Source organism: Myotis myotis, unplaced genomic scaffold (genome assembly GCF_014108235.1).
Source record: "Myotis myotis isolate mMyoMyo1 unplaced genomic scaffold, mMyoMyo1.p scaffold_m19_p_16, whole genome shotgun sequence".
Classification (NCBI taxonomy): Eukaryota; Metazoa; Chordata; class Mammalia; order Chiroptera; family Vespertilionidae; genus Myotis; species Myotis myotis.
The window spans coordinates 2,841,306-2,862,649 of NW_023416320.1; the positions used below are offsets into that span (position 1 = coordinate 2,841,306).

General features: G+C 57.7%; 1 protein-coding gene across 3 annotated transcripts in view; it reads left to right on the top strand.

Moving 5' to 3' along the window:
• NDRG1 (N-myc downstream regulated 1) overlaps window positions 1-21,344 on the top strand; it is a 41,330-nt gene that overhangs the window by 13,308 nt on the left and 6,678 nt on the right. The window contains exons 2-12 of one of the 3 annotated variants that reach the window (XM_036337612.1): window positions 647-727; window positions 2,922-2,957; window positions 9,939-10,044; window positions 12,054-12,174; window positions 12,693-12,755; window positions 13,768-13,828; window positions 14,584-14,670; window positions 17,061-17,117; window positions 18,606-18,709; window positions 19,471-19,527; window positions 20,307-20,358. In XM_036337612.1, coding sequence (XP_036193505.1) covers window positions 665-727; window positions 2,922-2,957; window positions 9,939-10,044; window positions 12,054-12,174; window positions 12,693-12,755; window positions 13,768-13,828; window positions 14,584-14,670; window positions 17,061-17,117; window positions 18,606-18,709; window positions 19,471-19,527; window positions 20,307-20,358 — 807 coding nt within the window. In that variant the 5' untranslated portion in view covers window positions 647-664. The remainder of the gene's footprint in view (window positions 1-646; window positions 728-2,921; window positions 2,958-9,938; window positions 10,045-12,053; window positions 12,175-12,692; window positions 12,756-13,767; window positions 13,829-14,583; window positions 14,671-17,060; window positions 17,118-18,605; window positions 18,710-19,470; window positions 19,528-20,306; window positions 20,359-21,344) is intronic. The other 2 variants (XM_036337613.1, XM_036337614.1) reach the window with 2 other exon arrangements.

Here is a 21,344-nt window from a genome sequence, read left to right on the forward strand (position 1 = left end):
CCTGTAGGAGGGGTCTGGTGACCTGTAGGAGGGGCCTCATGGCCTGTAGGAGGGGTCTGATGGCCTGAAGGAGGGGCCTGGTGACCTGTAGGAGGGGTCTGGTGACCTGTAGGAGGGGCCTCATGGCCTGTAGGAGGGGTCTGATGGCCTGAAGGAGGGGCCTGGTGACCTGTAGTAGGGGTCTGGTGACCTGTAGGAGGGGTCTGATGGCCTGTAGGAGGGGTCTGGTGACCTGTAGGAGGGGTCTGGTGACCTGTAGGAGGGGTCTGGTGACCTGTAGGAGGGGCCTGGTGACCTGTAGGAGGGGTCTGGTGACCTGTAGGAGGGGCCTGGTGACCTGTAGGAGGGGTCTGGTGACCTGTAGGAGGGGTCTGATGGCCTGTAGGAGGGGTCTGATGGCCTGTAGGAGGGGTCTGGTGACCTGTAGGAGGGGTCTGATGGCCTGTAGGAGGGGTCTGATGGCCTGTAGGAGGGGTCTGGTGACCTGTAGGAGGGGCCTCATGGCCTGAAGGAGGGGCCTGGTGACAGGTGCAGAAGGTAGAAGCCGCGGGGCAGTGAGGGCTCCTTTTCGAGCCTCGGATCTGCTTCCTTCAGGAACCATCTCTGAGCAGGAAGTGCTAACCTCCTGGCCTTTGTCCCCTCCCAGGCAGCTGACAGCAGGGACATGTCTCGGGAGCTGCAGGACGTGGACCTGGCCGAGGTGAAGCCTTTGGTGGAGAAAGGGGAGGTAAGTGGAGATGCTCCTGGTCCCCCCATCACATGCACAGTCAGACAAGGGCACACGTGTGTGCACAACATGAACACATACACACACGTGTCCACTACTTCCTTGTTTCCACGGGTCTCCTTGTCCAGGTGTGCAGAGGCACAAAGGTACCTGTTCCAGGCCCAGCGTGGCCATTACATGCTCTGTCACTGCGGGCCGGGCCCCTGCCCACAATCTGGGCTTCTCTGCCCACACCTCCCTGATCCCATCTGCAAAGAAGGGCATTGAATTAGAGCTCCTGTAGGCGCCGCCCACCTCTGACATCTGTGGTTCTGGAACATGCGACCGGAGCCCACTGCCCACAGGCTCTGTCTACCCCCTCGTTTCGAGGTGAAGGTCACACACATCCCCTGGGCCCGCCTGCCTGGCTTCAGATCCTGGCCGTGACACTCGGCAGCTCTGTCCACCGCTGGCAAACGAGTCAACCTTCATGCTCCAGTTCCCCAGGTTTACACCAGTGACACTGGGACTCATGTCCTGGGGCCACAGTGAGGATGGAGTGGGCTGCTGCCGCCTGGCGCGGAGGAGATAAGCTGTGCCCCTGAGCTCCTGCTGCTACAGCTCTTATCGTCTTGTTGGCCAAACCTTTCATGTCAGCCAGGCCTCCCTGGGAAAGAGCCGGCCCTGCCCTGCAGCCAAGCAGGCAGGTCCCTCCTGGCCTGGCCTTTCTGACGTTGGCTTTCCATTATGGAAATGCGACGAGCCTTCACATTTGCTGTAGAAGTGACGTCGTATTTTAAACTATGTTCCCTTCCCAGCTCTCACTGAGAGGCAACACTGCCTGTGAGGATGCCTCTTTTAAAAAATGTAAAGTTCAGGCTCAAAAGTGAAGTTACCCTAAGGCAGTGGTGGGAACCATTTTTTTTTGCCAAAGGCCATTTGGATATTTATCACATCATTTGCAGGCCATACATAATTATCAACTTAAAAACTAGCCTGCTGTATTTGGTCAAGCATTCAATGAACTCACCCCTAATGCCTTGGCAGGGCCAGACCCCATGATTTCGAGGGCCTTACACGGCCCGCGGGCCGGACGTTCCCCACCCCTGTTCTAAGGTCAACCAAATGCTTTCCAAGTAGGAATCAGCATGAAGACCAGGTCCTGCGAGCCTGGGCCACCGCGTCCCTTGGGTTCTCTCGTGCTAACAGCAGGATGCGAACTGGGATTGTTCCCGTTTGACAGAAGAGGAAGTTGAGTCTCGTGGAGCTTGAATGTCCTCGGTCACGTAGTTACACTGTGTGCGGGCCTGGAGCCAAGCCAGACCAGCTGCCCGTGGTGAACCGACTGCTCATCGGGCTCCTTGGTGACGCTGGGTGTGGCCGCTCTGGTTTAGCTCGGTCTCGTCACAGACTTTCCCTTCCGAGTTTCACAGACACAGACACTCATCTCTGATGGGAGGGGAGCTGCCCGCGTGGGTGGCAGCTGCGTTTAGAAGCTGCCAAACCCTTGTTATGATTGTACATTCAGGATCTTCAAGCGTGTTCTGTGAAGGGCCACATAGGAACTACCGTAGGCTCTAGGGGCCATACCATCGTGGCACCACTCAGCTACACGATTACAGCATGAAGGCAGCCATAGCAACATGGAAGTGAACGGGCTTGCTGTGTTCCAATAAAACTTTATTTACAAAAGCAGGCGGCAGGCCTTCGTCTGCTAGCCCATGCTGTTTACCGTGCGTGCTCCACATCCGGATAGCTCTGGGGCGAGATGGGCTTTGGGCGGGAAACAGAATTGTAGGGCTGAGGGAAATGCGTAGAGGTCTCTGTTCTCCGTGTCCATTCATGAGAGACTGAATTTTAATCCAGAAGATGGGCAGCCAGGGAAGAAATGTGAGGAGAGTAGCATGGTCGGGCCTGAGATTTAAAAGTGTAGCACATGGGTGAAGGTCAGACCAGGTCATAGGTAATTACAGTCTTGTCTCTCACAAGCTTGTGGTCAGCTGAGACCTTCAGATCTTTTTCGCACGGAGGCAGTAGTTAAAAAGGAACCCAGCTAATGTGTCTCCTTTCCTGCCGGACTGTTCTTTGAGATGAAAAGTCTCCCTTTGTGAGGAATTAGGGAGGCTCCGCAGAGGAGGGAGGGTAGACACAGGCTCAGGGTTTGGAGAAGCAAGGAACCTTGATGAAACTGACCATCTCCCTCTTCTCTCCACAGACCATCACCGGCCTCCTGCAGGAGTTTGATGTTCAGGCAAGTAGAGGCTGTGGACGCCCTCCCCTTCCCACTCTGTTCCCTCTCCCTCCTCCTCCCACTGGTGCGAAGTAGATCATGGTTCAGACACTGGGGCGAGGGGAGAGGGGGAGCTAGTTTCTCACACTTGGCTCCTCCCTGCAGAGCAGCTGGTTGGAGTTCTGGCCAGGGAAACCTGTGGCAACAACTCCCCACGGCCCCCCTGGACACTGTGGATCTGGGCAGAGCTGTGGGGGGGTGGGGGGATGGGGAGCAGTGGGTGGGTGTGGGACCCTGTGATGGGAGGGAGCAGAAGCAGGCTCAATGTTCTCAGCTCTGCCTGGGAAAGCGAACCTGGCTTCTTTGTGGCTCACTGGCTCCATCGCTGCTCAGGACTGGCCTCAGGCGGTGGGAACTCTTTGAGTGTTACCCAAGAACAAACGTTCAGGATAGTGGGCTGGCTCTCTCGGCTGAGGGGCGGGTCAGAACCTCAGGACCTGTCATTCCTGGACTCATTAGTGATCCCAGAGTGTGGGGGCCCCAGGCTGTGCTGGGCCCTGGGGATGGGGCAGGAAGCCTGGGCACAGCGGGGCCCTGTGGGTTTCCCCGGAGAAGAGGGAGGACAGGAGCAGGTGCAGGTGGATGCACTTCACTCAGTCTCCCGCCTCCAGCCCCTCTGAGCGCTGCATCTCCACCATCTATTCTGCTCCCTTTCCCCCAGACAACTCCCCTCTTCCTCCTGGGTCCCATATTTCAGTGACTGGCCCACCACCCGTGTCCAGAGGATGGGCGTCTGGGCATTGCCCTTGGGTGAAGGGGAATGAGTGGCAGAGGGTTTGGGAACGTTGGCTGCTGTGAATAATGGGTGTACAAGTGTCTACCTGAGTTTGACGTTCAGGCAAGTAGAGGTTTGCCCTTTCTTGGCTCTTTGATGCAGAGCAAGTTGCTTCACCTCCCCTTGGCCTCAGTTTCCTCATCTGTGAAATGGGGCAAGTCACTCCAAACTTGTTTAAGTGGCGGTGGAGACAGGACAATGATGGCGGGGACCCAGATAGGATGTTTCCGACATCAGTGTTGGGCCAGTAACACCCCCTGTCCACTAACTCTTGTGACGGCCTTTTTCCTCGGCGTGTGTGTGTGTGTGTGTGTGTGTGTGCAGTTAAGTACATATAAAGTGTACCATCTGAACCATTGTTCAGTGTACACTTCAGTGGGTGGCATTCAATATGCTCACATTTGGGGGCAGCCGTCACCACCACCCATCTCCAGACTCTTCATCTTGTGAAACCTGAAGCTAAGTCCCAGTTAGACACTAAGTCCAAGTGTCTTTCCCTGCAGTCCCTGGCAACCGCCATGCTGCTGTCTGTCGCTATGATGCTAAGACTTTAAGTGTCTCACGTAAGTGGAATCCCACACCATTTATCACTTTGTGGTTGGCTCCTTTCACTTAACGCAGTGCCTTCAGGGCCCATCGTACTGCAGCACGTGTCAGAGTTTCCTTTCCTTGGAGGCTGGGCGATGCTTCACTGTGTGGATGGGCCACAAGGGGTCATCCACTCATCTGTCAGTGGGCACTCGGGCTGCTTCCACCTTCTGGCTGCTGTGACTAATGGCTGGACAAGTACCTCGTTGAGTCCCTGCTTCTAATTCTCTTGGGTACATGCCGGGAAGTGGAATTGTTGGGTCATTGATTTGGAAACTGGAACACGTTTTTCTGTTCCCTGGGAAGATCATTCCTCACTTTCATATTGTTCTTGACAGTTTGCAAAGCCCAGCTCTGAGTTCCTGTCCTCGGGCACAGGTAGCTGGTAAGCAGAGACCAGCCTTCAGGTTGGCCTCCCGGGGCAGGGAAGAGTCAGGATGAGGTCCGCCCACATTGGGTACCAGCCTGGGCTGAGCCCTCTCAGTTAATCCCAGCACTGTCCTGTGAAGTTGGGGACATTTTTGTCCCTTTAATAAATGTCTGCTTTAACCTACTTTCTAGACTGAGAGCTCAGCGTTAGTGAGCATGGAACGCACTCCAAGCTTCATTCTGAGTGTGTCACACCTTTTGCTTGAAATGAATCTTATACCCATTTTACAGGTGAGAGCCTGAGGCACAGAGAGGTCAAGTCACTGGCCTGAGGTCTCAGGTTTGGGAAGGGGTAGGGCTGGGGTGTGAACAAGCCGTATGCTTGACTGAAATCACTCCTCCGACTCCCTAGAAGGGGGAGGCAGACACACACATGAAAAATTAAGTGAACAAGACAATTCCAGCTCCCGCAGGGCACAGAAGGTGACAGAGTGGCTGACGTGGTGCAGGTGGCCTTAGGTTGAGGGTCGGGAAAGGCTTCTGGAGGAGGTGACATTGAACTGAGACCTGAATGACAGATGGAGCCAGGCCTGTGACCCGAGAAGATTAGGGATGGTCGGTCCATGCGGAGGCTACAGCATGGAAAGGCCCTGGGCTGGGTTTGGAGCCAGCCTGAGGGGCACGGGGCGGGGAGTGAGCTCTCCCTGCAGCTGTTCATGGGCGCAGCCTTCCCAACGAGTCACAGCTTTGAGCTGAACGTGGCTGCTGAGGGACGCCTTGTCAATGGCAGTCCCATCTTTGTATAAAACAGTGTTGCTTCGGGTTTGGCTCCCAGATCGGGCTGACTCATGATATTTGTGGAAGTTCCCCCGGATTTCCAGGAGTTTCCAACATCTCGCCTGTGGGTCGCGTAGGGTTTCCCTTGGAAGATGCTGCGCCGTGTGAGACTGGTGTGCTCTGTGCGCTACCGGGGACTGCTCACAGCGCTGGGGGCAGAGAAGGGCAGAGCCCTGGTCAAGGGAGGCAGCGAGGGCCACCAGCCCAGGGACAAAATGACAGTCGCCTGCCTGCTAGGACGTCGGCGTCCTCTGATGCGTCAGGCCAGGCTTTCCCCGGCTCTCCTGCTGAGTCATGCGGGACTTGTACCATCACCCCTCCTTACTGATGGGGAAACTGAGGCTCACGCATGGCCTCAGTGAAGGGTCCGCGGCACCCTGCTCTGTCTGACCCACCCGTTCTCTCACCCGCGATGCGTCACTGCAGTGTGACACGGGAGGGCCCAGCTGGGCCTGAGGGCTAGATCTCAGCTCACCTCTGCTCTTCCTATCAAAGCCCCTCTGCCCAGGCAGCCCCCTGCACGGAACTCGGATGGACTGGGGTCCAGATGCCTTCATGGGGACCTGCTTACATCTCTTCCTTCAGTAGCTTCTCACGGCCCATGGAGACGGCCCTGTCTGGCCCGTGCCTTGGGAGTCGAGTTTAAGGAGTCAGAGCAGCCTCACTGGGTGTGTCTGAAAGCAGCCAACGTTACTTCTTGAAAAATATCTGGTGCCCACGCAGGCGGACTCGTTCTTCCTTCCCCAGAGTAGCCGAGGATGGACGGACACATGACTCAGAATCGACAACATATGGTAGCCCACAGCCCCGCGGTAGCGGGGCGCTGCGGGCAGGTCCGCGCCCAGTGGCTGGGTGGCCCGTCTCAGGAGACGGCGCAGCCGCCGGAGCAGATGGCCTCTGCCTTATCGCTCCCGGCTGACATCACCGTGGGGTGGGCTGTTTGTTTTGGCCTGGGTGACGGTTTAAGGCGAATCGATTGGTGCCCGGGCCTGTGAGTTCTGCCGGTTGCTCCCAGGACCCTGGCTTGGCCCCTGGGAGAGGCTCCGGAGCCCTGGGAGCATGGGCCTGGGTGGGCTGCTGGCCAGGGGTGCCGTGGCCGCAGGAAGGACGCCTGTGATCTGGTTTTGCCGAGACCGTCTGGCGTCAGGTTCTGGGCAGTTGTGTTTGCCAATTTGATGAGGAGAGTCGGTGGGAATATTTAGGTTATTTTCTTCGGCTGGAATTCTAGAATCCAAGCGTCCCCGAGGTGGCGGGTGCTGTGTGACTCAGCCCTCCCCCTCTGCTCCAGGTGGGGGGGCTTTGTGGAAGGCCCCCAAGGGAGGGAGGGAGCGAGGGAATATTTGTATCCCACTCATCCCTCAGGCCTTGCCTGCCAAGCGGGAGGTGCCAGACCTGTTTGGAGAAACTTGCCAAGAGGATCTGTCGAGCTAGTCCTCCATTTCGGCTCCTCTGACTCCTAAATCTGCAATAAACACGGGAGCCGTCTAGCTGGTGTCTGTGCCCCAGAAACCGGGCTGACCTCTCTTCCTGCATCGTCTCCTGTAATCCGTACCGCCCTTCACAGGAGGAATTACTGCTGTCTTCATGTTATAGCTGAAGAGCCAGGCCCAGAGAGGGCTTAAGAGATTTGCTCAGTGTCACTCAACGAGGAGACAGATGATGCAATCGGACCCGGTCTCCGCGTCCAGAGCCAAAGTCCATGTAACCCATGGGGGGGGCGGGGCAGGGCGGCAGCGTGGAGAGCAGCATCCTTCACTCTCCCGGTGCTGTGGCTGCTTCTAATTCCTTCCACCTGGATCTCTCCGTGTTCTGATGGTCTGATTTGATTTGGTTTCCATGGAATCTGTTTGCATCTCACCAGGGCCCTGCTGGCAGGGAGCGAGCGGAGGGGCTGGGGCAGGAGGGCGGTGGGCAGTGTCCGCGGAGGTCTGGCGCCTCTCTGGACGGCCCTGTCTGGCGGAACTGGGCCAGGGGGACACCTGATCCCTGTTGGGGGTGGGGTGGGGTGGGGAGGCTGATGTCCTTCCCTTCACTGGGAAGCAGATCCGCTCCCGGGGAAAAGGGCAACGGTGACCTTTTCCTAATTCCTCGCTTTCCACACAGTCGCTGCTTGTTTTCCCGCCCTCCTGGCTGAAGCGGGGCAGCAGTCAGAGGCCTGGGCATCCTCAACCCCCCTTTCCCGGCTCCCCCCTCCACGCCCTGCTCCCCAGCCCCACTTCCTAGGAAGTCGCTGGGACTTAGAACGAACCCCGTGGCAGATGGGGGTGGCGCTCATCTGGGTCAAGGTGAAACCAGCTGTGCCTCCTCTGCCCTGCTCCGTGATGTCCTGTGTCCGGCACACCTGTGGCATGTTCTGCCACAGAGGCAGGTTGGGGAGCAGCGGAGGCTAAGCCTCTATCCTGTGTGCCCGTGTACCCCAGGGCGTGCCCGGGGCTAGCAGCTTCACGGGGACGCTGGTGAGACACAGAGCCATCCACAGCCCCATCCGGGGGACCTGCCTCAGTGCGTCCCTCTCTAGGGAGTCACAGTGCACGGGACTCATTAAAGGTCCCCTGTCTTCTCGGGCACCCGGCACAGTGTGCGAAGCAGATGTCAAAGGCCCAGGCTCTGCCCAGCCAGTGTGGCTCAGCGATTGAGCGTTGACCTATGAGCCAGGAGGTCACGGTTCAATTCCTGGTCAGGGCACACGTTCGGGTTGAGGGCTCAATCCCCTGGGTGTGGTGCGGAGGAGGAAGCCGATCAATGACTCTCTCACCAATGATGCTTCTATCTCTCTCTCCCTCTCCCTTCCTCTCTGAAATCAATACAAATACATATTTTTTAAAGGCACAGGCTCTGGACTTGGGCGGTCTCGGGTTCAGACCCTGCTGCATCATCCAGCTGTGTGACCTGGGGAAAGTTGCTTACCCTCTCTGGACTTCCGTCTCCTGGGGACAGTCAATACCGAATGGATCCTGAGCACCTGCTGTGCGCAGGAGGCTGTGCCAGGCCTGAGGGGCGATGGGGGGTGGGGGGAGGTGGGGGGTGTGTAACTGAGCAGGCAGAGGCAGCCCAGCCTCTCGGAGAGAGTCGCTTGGGGCTCCACAGCTGTATAAGTTCAAGGCCTCCCAAGTGATGAGTCAACATCTGTTACTCGCCCCCACCCCTGGGGGCTGCCAGGGACAGACATCCTTGATGCCAACCTGGGCTGGGCGTCCCATACCCGCCACCAAGATGGTGCCCAGGCCACCACGTACTGCGAATGCCCTTCCCGCCAGGCCCCAAGCTCACCTCCTCTGCTCAGGAACCTGGGGGGTAGGAGGGGGCGTGGCTCACTGTCTGGTTACAGGTGCTGACCTGGGCTCAGGGCTGCGGGAGGGTGGCACTTGGGTTTGAACCCTGGTGTCCCAGGCTGGTGGGGGCCTGGCTGGCCAGGCCTATTGTTAGAGGGCGCCCTGGGGTCAGCTGGGGAGACAATGGAGAGTGTGGCCCCCACAATGGACCATTGTTCCTGCAGCAGCTTCAGGGCCCGGCTGGGCGGCAGATGATCCCCGGCCCCCACTGGGGCTGGGCCTTTGCTGCAGGGTCTGGGTTTTTCCAGTGTTTCCACAGCAGGAGCGCAGGGCTGGGCAGGAGGAGATGCGGGAGGAGATGGGGGGGGGGGAGCTGCGGGGGGAGCTGCGGGGGGAGATGCAGGAGGAGATGCGAGGGGGCCAGGGCGTCCGGCAGGCTCCGGCAGGCTCCGAGCTCAGTGGCCCAGGAGCACCCCTGGGCTGGGGAGCTGGGGTTCCCCTTGCTGTGCCCTGTTTACCCCCATCAACATCAGGTCATAAGCACGCAGGCTTCCCCTGCCACACTGTGAGGCTCTCCTATGGCCCACTTCCCACAGGCAAGGGCCCGGGGAGAGGTGCCCCCTTCACCAGCCTCACAGGGTGGGCCAGGGAGCCCGTCACTCTGCCTGGGACTTGAAGAAAGTGGGTTCTTGTTAAAAACAGAGATGATGCCCTTTCCTGCTCTGGAGGGGGAGCATGGGAATTGGGGTTAATTCATTCATCCCTCCCTCCCTCCCTTCCTTCCTTCCCCATGTCCCTCAGATGGACAGCCATGGCTTCCACAGGATGGGAGCCTGCCTGGTCCCCTCAGCCCAGCCCCGGGCCCAAACCTCTTGGTCTCCATCTGCTATTGCCCCTCCCCCTCCTTCCTGACCCTTGGGCAGGGCTCTCTGGGTCTCCTGTAGCCGCCTGAAGCCCAGTGCTCTCCTGACCAAGGGCAAGGCCCTGGGCGCGTCCTCAGAAGCCGTGTTCTAGGCCAGGACTCTGGTATCCCGTCCGGTTTAAGCCCCGCCAACCTGCACGCCCCGTGTGACAACCCCTCCGCCTGCTGTCTTTCCCCAGGAGCAGGACATCGAGACTCTGCATGGCTCCATCCACGTCACGCTGTGCGGGACCCCCAAGGGAAGCCGGCCCGTCATCCTCACGTACCACGACATTGGCATGAACCGTACGTTCCGGGCCCCGGGCTGCCAGGGGGCCTGCTCCCGCCCAGGTGGGGGCGGGGGGCTAGGAAGGGCCGGTGGCAGGGAGCCCAGCTGCCTCCCTCTTGCTGGGCCTTCCCGGAGCTATTCTGGGAAGAACTCTTGCCACAGACTAGAAGATTCTAGAATGCAGTGCCCAGAGGCCCAGAGTTGTCTGTGTGCCAGGAGCTGCTGGGAACTCAGGGAGCCCCCCACCGTCCGTCTGTGTGACAGTGACCTCTTTTAATGAAGGAATACAATGGTTTCCAGTGTTTGAAGAGTTGTGCAACCATCATCACAATCCATTTATGCACAGTATTACTCCAAAAAAAGAAAAATCCTGTTGTCTTACCTTTCACCCCGATTTCCACCACCCCCAGCCCCTGGCCACCATTTTCTACTTCCTGTCTGGAAGCACCTGCCCGTCCTGTCATTTTAGAGCAATGGAGTCACACAACACGTGGTCTTCCGTGACCGGCTCCTTGCACGCTGTTCTCACAGCTCATCCACACGTAGCACATGCCAGGACGGCGTGTCTTTTGCTGAGTGACTTCCATTGTGCGGAGAGGCCACATTTGTTGCCCATTCTTCAGTCAGTGGACATCGTTGCTTCCTCGTCTTGGCCCATGTGAATAGTGCGGTTGTGAATGTTTAGACTGAATTTCCAAGGTGTTACCCATCTGGGTTCCCCATTTTCCACAGACGGGCATGGCAGTGACGCAGAGTAGAGCGACTTTGTGTTAACGTGACGCAGGTGGAGGTGAGACGTCCTGTGATGGTTCGGAAGGCATTTGCAGGCCGTCCTGGCCCAGTCATCTCTGTAAACTTGCACGTGGCAAGCCGAACACTTGGTCGATTTTTGATTGACAGACGGCCTAATGTACCTCCCCCTCAGTTTATTCATACCCTTGAGGCTGGAGCTGATGGCAGTCCCTGAAAACCATTTATTTTCTCCACCCTCACGTCTCTTACCTCTCTTCTTCCCGGGTGTCCCCCGGGGCCATTATGTGTCAGCTGCTTGCTAGGTACTTTGATAGAGGTCACCTCCGTTCACCGCACCCCGGTGAGGGGATGGAACTGCATGTGGTGTGAAGCACCCCGTTTTAGAGAGGCTCAGGGGTAGAGTAAGCCAACGGCTGTAGCAAAAGACCCGGAACTTCTCGGCTTCATCCCATATACGATATTCCTCCCTCATTTAACAAGTCAGTGGGCGTTCGCTGCGGCCCCTTCCACGTGGTGATTCGGGGGCCCAGGCTCCTTCCAGCTGCGGCTCTGCCATCCCCCCCGAGCCCCAGAGGCTTCTGCTGGCTCCTCTGCGTCTGGCAGGTAGATGACCAAAGAGAGAGAAACCCAGAGGATTGGGGAGCAGGTGTTCCAGGGAAGCAGCAAGCATCACAGGCTATTGGCCAGGACCCGATCACGTGACCGCCTCTAATTACAAGGGAGGCTGGGAAATGTAGTCCAGCTGTGTGCCCAGGAAGAAAAGCTGGCCATCTTTGCCTCAGACTCTCAACAATTAGGAGACTCATCCACGGTCTATAGGAAGTGGGAGGTCTGTGCTTTATCACCTATGCTCCTCCGCCTGTGCCCTGGCCAGTGTCCCCGATGTGAGAGTTTAGGGAACCCAGGGAGAAAGAGAATGTCAGTGGAGTAACCCCCCTCCTGCTGGCGCCATGATGGCCATGAGTGACTGGGAAGAAGCAGGAGGCCCCTTCTGGGGTTAAACTGGAAGCTCATCCACCAGGGGGTACAGTACAGTTTATGGACCGTCTCCACCTCCCCGCGAACTCCCTTGCCGTGGCCTGTTCTTGCCTTTTGTCGCCACAGGAAAGTGGGACAGGGGAACAAAAGATGGGCATCCTTGCTGTGAGTCCGTTTCCTTCTGCTGAATAGGAGCGAAACAAGCAAACATGCACGCGCTTTGCAGGGAGCAAGCCAGCTCATTCCATCCTCACTCACCCCCTCTCCCGTCTCCCCGCCCCCCCGCCCCATGCAGACAAAACCTGCTACAACCCCCTCTTCAACTCCGAGGACATGCAGGAGATCACCCAGCACTTCGCCGTCTGCCACGTGGACGCCCCTGGCCAGCAGGACAGCGCGGCCTCCTTCCCTGTGGGGTGAGAGGGGAGCCTGGTGCCCCAGGAGGGGGAGGAAAGCCTTGCAGGGTGGAAGCAGGTGGTGGGGAGGCACTAGACTGGCTCTTCATTTTTTTATTGCGGTAACATATACTCTTCCGTGGAGCCAAGTCTCTGATACAAGCCCTCAGCCTCAGTGGCAGTTATAATCTTTATATGGGGGAGGGCATAGCAACCCCATCGAGTAGTCTCAGGGATTAAAGGGCCTTACAAAGCTCACCACATGCTTGGGGTGGGGCCTGGCACACAGGAAGCAGTCGTAAAGGCTTACGTTACAAAGAGGAAGGTGGAGAACCAGGGATGGAGACCTTGCTCACCAGAAAAGGCTGTGTACCCTGAGGGGTGTTCGCAGTGAGGGCCACAGGGGGACGCTGTGGGGCGTCGGCACACCTGGGCCAGGTTGCCCCGTGGTCCCTCCCCTTCCAGCCTGTTCCTGTTGACATTGTTAATTTCCTCGGGGTCCGGGCTCTCGCTAACTCCTCTGTGTGGCTTCTCCCAAGGTACATGTACCCGTCCATGGACCAGCTGGCCGAGATGCTGCCGGGAGTCCTCCACCAGTTTGGGTAAGAGTGAGGGATCCGCTCCCCGCCCTCCCCCCACTTCCCCCCCCCCAGCCTGCAGGGAGAGCGGCTTCCCGAATCTGCTTTTCCTTTAGCCTCCATCTGGCCTGACCCCGACATAGGCTGCAGCTTAAATAGATTTTTATTGACGTTAGAGAGGAAGGGAGAGGGAGAGAGAGAGAGACACCAAAGATGAGAGGGAATCATGGGCTGCCTCCTGCACGCCCCCCACTGGGGATCGAGCCCGCAACCTGAGCATGCGCCCCGACTGGGAATGGAACCGTGACCTCCTGTTCATAGGTCGGTGCTCAGCCCCGGAGCCGCGCCGGCTGGGCCAGGCTGCAGTTTGAAGCTCAGGGGAGAAATGCGCTTGGCTCACTGTCCTCGCTGATTTCCCCTTCCTCCTTATTCCCACTGCTTCCTGCCAGTGGGCTTTTCTCCTTGAGCGATGACATCACCCGATGCCAGGCACCCCCCATCCTTTCCTGCTTTCTCTTCTTTCTTTGTTTTCTCTTTCCCATGGAACGTTCTGGAACGTTCGGGAACGTTCTGAGTTGCCTGAGCCCTCAGCTCCTCTCTCTCCAGGCCCTTCTTCCTCCAATGCTCATTTCCTTCTTACGTGAGCCTTCGGTGTGATGAGGACACCTCAGACTTCTTGCCCGGTTTATTTTCATGCCCAGTTTTTGAGTCCAAAATAAAGCTTAGGAGCGGGAAGAAGCGGGAAGGTCTTCCCGTAAATGCCGGGCGGTCAGGAGAGAAGGGAGGAAGTGGGACGAGTCCCTCAAGGTCACGGCCTTCTGTGAGTCCATAAAGCGTGATGCATTTCAGGTCTGCAGGGCCCAGCAGGGCAGCGGTCCTCACGTTGTCCCGCCTGCTAGCCTTCCTCAGTGGCAGCCCGGACAGACCCTGGGGGAGACGAGGTTCCCCGGGGACAGGGCGTGGGGGAGGCGTGAGGGTGCTCAGGGCTCCTGGCGCTCACATCTTCCGTGACATCAGCTTTAATTTCTGCTTCCAGGGTGAAGAGCGTCATTGGCATGGGGACTGGGGCTGGCGCCTACATCCTCACTCGATTTGCTGTGAGTTCTTGGGCATTTCTAAAAAATTATGTTTTAAGTAAAATTAATTCAAGGTGAAGGAGGAAAATTGGACAAGCACCAAAAATCCCCAGAGGGAAAAAGAATGACCCATCATTCCACTTCCCAAGGGAGAACCACAGTGTGTGGTTTAGAGTTGTGCATGCATGTGTGGTGTGCACACATGTGTGCGTGCATGTGTGTGTGTGCACATGCACGTGTGTGAGTTTGTGTGCATGTACATGTGTGCACGTGTGTGAGTTTGTGTGCACCTACATGTGTGCGTTTGTGTGCACATACGTGTGTGCAGTGTGTGCAGTGTGTGCATGTATGTGCGTGCACATGCACGAGTTTGTGTGCACATACATGTGTGCAGTGTGTTCGTGTATGTGCATGTGTGTGCATGTGCGTGCACGTGTGTGAGTTTGTGTGCACGTACATGTGTGCAGTGTGCGTGCGTGTGTGCGCGTGTGTGTGCGCGCGCACGTGTGTGTGTGTGTGTGTGTGTGTGAGCTTTTCTTTTTCCTGCACTGACCTGCCATCCTAGTCGTGTTCTTCCATCGTCGGCTTTGCTCACTTAGCAGCCGGCTGTGGCCGGTCCCCTATGCGCCTCCTTGGGGGCTGGAGACTCTGAGAGCGGCACGTGCTCTGGGGCCACGCGGGCCCTCTCCCAGTCCTGCTCCCTCTCTGCTTTGACGTGTGAAGTTCATGCTGTCTCAGGTTGCCGGGCTGTCTCTCACCTCGTGTCTGAATTGCAGCTAAACAACCCCGAGATGGTGGAGGGCCTGGTGCTCATCAACGTGAACCCCTGTGCCGAGGGCTGGATGGACTGGGCGGCCTCCAAGGTGAGCCTGGGCCGGGCCGGTGGGGTCCCGGAACGCAGGGGCTGGGAGCCCTCACCCCGGCCCTGAGGACTGTGGGACGGAGACCCCGCCTGGTGGCACCCTTTCCTGCAACTCCCCACCCCCAGAAAGAGAGCAGGTTCCTCTGCTTTGCTTAGAATGGTGCATGACCCCAGACATCTGCCATCGGGCACCCATAGGACAGTGCGGGCCAAGCCAGCAGGGTCAGGGACCTGGGCTGGCTCGGACCAGCATCGTCTGGGTAGGAGTCTTTGCCGGGGACGGAGCAATGGCTCGGCTTTTCTCAAGATGCTGAGAATAGAAAGATGAGCAAGAACAACGCCTCTCAGCCCAGGACCCTCCTATTCCTAATGAAAAAAAAAATTGCATTTGGTACTGACCCTATGCCACTCAGTTTGACAATAATAATAATTAGCTAGCATGTAGCAGGGGTGGGGAACCTCCGGCCCGCCGGCCCTGTAAGGCCCCCAAAATCGTTCAGTAGGGCCCTGCCAAGGCATCAGGGGTGAGTTAATTAAATGTTGGACCCTGTATTGCAGGCTAGTTTTTAAGTTAATAATTTTGTATGGCCTGTGAATGACGCTATGCATATCCCAATGGCCCTTGGCAGGGAAAGGGCCCCGCCCCTGGATGGTTACCAGGTGCCAGTTCTGCTCCCTGTTGCTATGTGTGCCTGGCCTGTTGAATCCTCTTCCCTTCAGGAGGTGGGGCTGTCATGCCGCTCACAGAGGGGGAAACTGAGGCTCCCCGTGGGTAAGGAGGCTGTGCAGAAAGAGAACTGGCTGACTGGAGAGCCCTGGGCCTCCCCACCTCCTCCCCAGGGCTGTGCTCACAGCTCCCAGGCAGCAGGTGTCCAAGGCCCACCCCCACCCCAGTGCCGCCGGGCTGGGCACGTCCCTTCCTGGACATGGGGGGCCCTCATTGTCTCGGGAAGCTCTGCTCTGGCTGGTGGCCTAGGGTTCCTTGTTTATTTAAAAATGATGATAGTTTTTTTCATAAAAGCCCCTGTATTTGCCAAGGAGATGGGGACATAATTGAAGCAGGACAGAGCCTTTTAACCAGAGGTGATCCTGGCGTCTCATTTTGACAGTGTATTTTTTCCAATGTTGGGGTGGCCGGCGGGGACAAGAAGATGAAAGGGGTCGTGCGCCTCCCCCTCCTCCCACCGCGTCCTGGCCAGCCAGCCTGATGCTGCATTTCTCCCCGGAGCACTGGGCCAGCAGGCGGGAGCCCTTCCCTCCGGCCTGCGTGACATTTGGGAGCGGAACACACTCCCTGTTTTTTATTTTATTTTCCAGCAAAGGAAGTGACATTCTACTCAGCCAGTTTGGCTCCTGGGTAACTGCTCTGAGCCAGACGTGGAGGGCTGGGGACATCAGCCATTGGCTGCGTGCAGCCTGAGGAATGTTTGTGGGGTTTTAATATCTGCACCATATCCTTCCTTTTCGACCCCAGCCCTGGAGGAAAAAGGCCTACATCAGAGGTCTACTGTATGTCAGGCACTGGGGTCAGATCCTGTGACATGTGCGGCCGCTCCCACAATCCTCATCGTGGCCGGGCACTTTGAAGTTCCTGGCAGCCCCGGCTACCGACCGGCAGTCTGAGGTCCAGAGGCTTTGCAGCTGCCCTGGGCCACACAGTGGGGCCCTGGTAGTCAGCACGCATTTATGGAACTGCTGCTGTCTGTCTAGGGAGCCCCTGTGATATGCCTAGCATTTATGGATCTCCTGCTGTGTGCCTAGCATTTATGGAGCTTCCACTGTATATCTAGCATTTATGGATCTCCTGCTGTATGCATAGCATTTATGGAGCTCCTTCTGTGTGCCTAGATTTTATGGATCGCCTGCTGTATGCCTGACATTTATGGAGCTCCCACTGTATGTCTAGCATTTATGGAGCTCCTCCTGTGTACCTAACCTAGCACTGTTGTTAGAGAGATAGAAAGAAGGACATTGATTTCTTTAGTAACCGCAGTATATTCAGAGAGGCACGTGGCTTAGGGACAATGTGGAGGATGAGGTCGGCAGATCTGAGGTGTGGACTCGGGGAGCCTGTGTTGAGAGCAAATGGATGGGGTCCTTCCTGCTGACCACTGGTGCGCTCCGGCGCAGGGAAAGCTGGGAGCAGGTGGGTCCGTTCAGCACAGCTGTGCGTGCACCTTCTGCGCCCGGGCTCCGAGAAGAGCGATGGGTGGAGAGCCAGGCCCTGCCTTCTGGGGGCTGCAGGTCTGGAAGGTAACCAGAGGCTGTGACCAGTTCCCGTCCCTGGGGCATCCTCAGACACGGAGTGCTGGAGCCCCGAGGGCACAGGGTTGGACTGGCCTGTCTCGCCCCTGCAATGCCTTCCTCCTAACCCCCCGTTGCCCTCCCCAGATCTCCGGATGGACCCAGGCCCTTCCGGACATGGTGGTGTCCCACCTCTTTGGGAAGGTGAGTAGGGGGCCTGGACTCGGTCAGTTCTCCAGGTTCTTTGGGCTGATCTTTTCTTTGAACAGCCAGTTGGCCTCTGTCGCTTAAATGCTCGAGGGCAGTTTTGCCAACAGCTGGGGCTTGACATCGGCCCCCTTCCTCCCACTCGGGCTCGGGCCGCCTCTGGTCGCATCAGGCCGTTCGGTGAGACCTACCCCGTCTGCCGTTGCCCAAATGAGAACCAGAGGCAGCTCCGAATGCGTTTGTCCAGCGTCACATTCAGAAAGGGACCAGGGAGCGGGGAGGCCGAGGCCCGCCTCTGCGAGGCTCTGCTGGCCCCGCGGGAATCAAGCGTGTCCTTTCCGCACCTTCCCCCTGCGTGAGCTGCTTCTGTTTTGCAAGCGTGAAAATCGTCACCATTAAAAACAGTCCTTGGGGATAGTTGCATTGATGGGTCTTGTTTCCAAAGGCCTTTCCGAAGTGAACAGCCCCCGTCAGATCCACCACCTGGAGACGTGGGTCACATTAATCGCCCCTTTTCCGAGAGCACCGAGGCCCAGAGGCTAGGGCACACCTCCTAAGACGGGCAGCGATGCAGTGTGAGGAAGGGAGCCGTTCTCTCCTCCCTGCACGGTTCTCTGGGCTGATCTACTCACCAGATAGACCTGAGACGCTTTAGCGAGAGAAAATGACCAGGTGTAACTGCAGACGGCGGTACGGGAATCCGAGGGAGAGTCAGAGACGGAGGGGAGATGGGGTGCGTTTGACCTTCTGAGCTCAGGCTGAGGCGGTGCACGTCGGGGCTCCGGAAGGAGAACGCGTGTTGGGCTGTTAGTCCTTGGACCCGCCACACCCTCGGAAAGGCCATTCCTGGTGGCGGCTCTTGCCGTGGGCCCAGCTAGTGGTGTGAATGCCTATAGACCAGTGATGGCGAACCTATGACATGCGAACTCATTTTTTTGGTTGATTTTTCTTTGTTAAATGGCATTTAAATATATAAAATAAATACCAAAAATATAAGTCTTTGTTTTACTATGGTTGCAAAGATCAAAAAATTTCTATATGTGACACGGCACCAGAGTTAAGTTAGGGTTTTTCAAAACGCTGGCACGCCGAGCTCAGAAGGTTCCCATCACTGCTACAGACAGTTAAGCAGGGGGCGCGGACGTTTCTTCCGAGTCCCTAGGGTCTCGGTGGGCCATTCGCTCAGAGTAACGTGCACCCCCCTGAGGCACATCTTGGGGCGGCTTGTTCTGAATCCCCGAAGAGTCAAGCCCCAAGCCCAGGAGGACTGACTTCGAGTCCGAACTCCAAGCGCTGAGCCCGGAGGGAGGGCGCGCTTTGCCTGTCTGACCACAGCCTGCGTGTGTGTGTGGCGGCCACGGCCCCGATGCTTCCCGGGCCCCAGGCAGCTTCGCCTTCAGCTGGTGCCTGAGTGACTGGAGAAGGCGAGGATGGGCCCGCCCCTGACCGTGGGGCCCGTGACGGACACGTCTCCTCTCGTTGCAGGAGGAAATGCAGAACAACGTGGAGGTGGTGCACACCTACCGCCAGCACATCCTTAACGACATGAACCCGGGCAACCTGCACCTGTTCATCAACGCCTACAACAGGTGCGGGGCCGCGGCCCGCACGGCCAGCCCACCGGCTCCCTCCGCAGGGCGGGAGCCGGGGGTGAGGCAGAGGGGGTCATAGTGACTGTAGGAGAGGCAGCCCCTGAATTTGAGCACATGGAGCAACAGGACCGGGTGCCCTTGGCCAGGTGTCTCCTGGAGTGCTGAGCGCTTGGCCAGGAGCCGGGCTACCACTCCACACCCGGGGGATGCCGACACGAGTGGGACCCAGTCACACCCTGAGGGCTGGGAGTACGTGCCTGCGCCCATGGTGACCCTAGGAAAGGACAGGTGTGAGGACAGGTGTGGGCACAGATGTGAGGACAGATGTGGGCACATATGTGAGCACAGATGTGAGGAGAGCTGCGAGAGAAGCAAAGCACTGGGGATGGGAGGAATCCAGGGAGGCTGCTGGGAGGGGGTGAGTCATTGCCACGATCCGTAACGCCTGCACACAGCTTCTGGCGAGGACGCAGGCCTCTTATCCGTAACTGGGTGCCTGTCCAGAGCTCAATTCGAGGAGGGGCAGCTCGGGGCCATGGGTGCGAGCCCGAGTTTCTGGAACTCAGGGAGCTCGCTCAGCCTGCTGGGCCAGCGCTACCCGGCTCCCCCAGAGGGGCCAGAAGTGAGCTCACGGGCTCTGTCTCCTCCTCGAATGGCCATGGCAGGACCTCCTGGCTTTGGCTCAGAGGGAGGGCTTCCCCGGTGGATGGGGAGGCCCTGCTGATGTAATTAATGGTGCTTTCTTCCGCCCTCTGTAGCCGGCGGGACCTGGAGATCGAGCGGCCGATGCCGGGAGTGCACACGGTCACCCTGCAGTGAGTTGCTTTCTCCCCCGTCTCTGTCTGGTTTGCTTGGCGCCTAGGTGCCCACACGGCCTTCTTTCCTAGTTTGGCAGGACTGCCCTGTGCCAGGACATCGCCATCAGTGAGAACCGGATGTGTCCCCCCGCCCAGGGCGGGCACGCCCAGTCTCACTCTTCTCCCTGTGCAGGTGCTCAGCTCCCAGGTGGCCCTGAGACCCAGGGTGGAGCTTGGGGTTCAGAGAAGTGCTGACTGCACTTTGGACAGAATTTATTGAGCACCTACTTTACGTTGAATACTGTGCCTGCCTTGCCTCACAGCGCCTGGGGATGAAGGGGGCGCGGGACCCACCCTAAGCGCCCTCCTAAACCAGGGGGAGAAGACAGTCTCAGAAACAAGCAGCTGTGTCCCCCATAAAGTGACTGTCATTGTTTGGTTCCTTGAGGGAGCCGTGTTATCCCACACCTGCACTCGGCACATGCCATTTCCTCGTCAGCTTCGTCCTTGGTGTCTCTGAGCTTGATTGCTGACCACGTCCTACTCAGCCTTCCTTGAGGAGAGGGTGTTTAAAATGGAGGAACATCAGAGCATAGAAATTCTCTGGTGAAATTCATACTAAAGTGTAAATGACTTACCGATCGATTTTATTCTAAGAACAAAGCAGAGGATGGAGGGAAATGAGCCAAGGGCCCTGGAGAAAACAAAATAATGTTGCGAGGACCTTGGCAGGCCTGGGAGTGTGCGGATCTTTCAATGAACCGTGTGTTAACCCCCCCTCTTCTCCCTGCCCCCAGGTGTCCTGTGTTGCTGGTGGTTGGGGACAGTTCTCCCGCTGTGGATGCTGTGGTACGTAGACACCACCCACTGGTTTTTGTGCTGAATTCAGCATCCACACCCTCCCCATCTCTCTCCTTTCCTCCGCCATCCGGACCGGTGACGTCTTCTAAATGCCACATGGGCCTTTGGGCAGAGGTCCAGCCACCAGCCTCTTTCCCTGGTGACTGTCAGCCTGGGTGCCTGGCCGTGGGCCCTCCGCCTCCCCTCCCAGGCCCCCTCCCTGCCCATCTGCCTCCCGCCGGCTTGTTTCTATGAGCGTGTTTTCCACTTGGCTTCCTGGCCAAGATGCTTCCCTCCCATTTGGGAGGCCTGGCTGGTGCCTGATTGTCTGGCAGGACAAGAGGCACCTGGGAGCTGGGCTTAGGCATGGTTTTCCGGCTTATTTCACCCTGTAATTCCCACCAGGGGACTGCAGGGCAGGACGCCCTGGTTCATGTCACAGAAACCAGGCCTTTGTGGTCACTGCCCCAGGGTTAGAGGGGTATTGTTCACATCAGGGGGGAGGAGGTTCTCCTGCGGGCACTTGGAACGTCACAGGACACGAGCTGGCCTTCTGCCCGGTGCCCATGTGCTGTCAGGGGGGCCAGGACGTGGAAGACAGGGAGCAGCTTGGCGCAGGGGGTCGCGTATGAAGAATGATGTCTGGGACTGGGGTGTCCGACCTAGAGACTCACCGGCCTCAGGTGGCTGAAGAAGGCCACTCATTTAGTGAATGTTTCTAGAGCACCTTCTACCTACTAGGGAGTCTTCCTAATCACCCCTCAACTATATCAGCCTCCGTTTTTTGATGTGGGGACCGAGGCTCAAAGAAGTTAAGTGACTTGTCACACAGCTAGGGATGGCAGGGCTGGAATTGAAAGCCACATCGGTTTATTTTATAGATATAATTTCAGAGAGGAAGGGAGGGGGAGAGAGAGAAATATCAATGAGAGAGAATCATTGATGGGCGGCCTCCTGCACGCCCCAAGCTGGGATCGAGCCCACAGCCCAGGCAT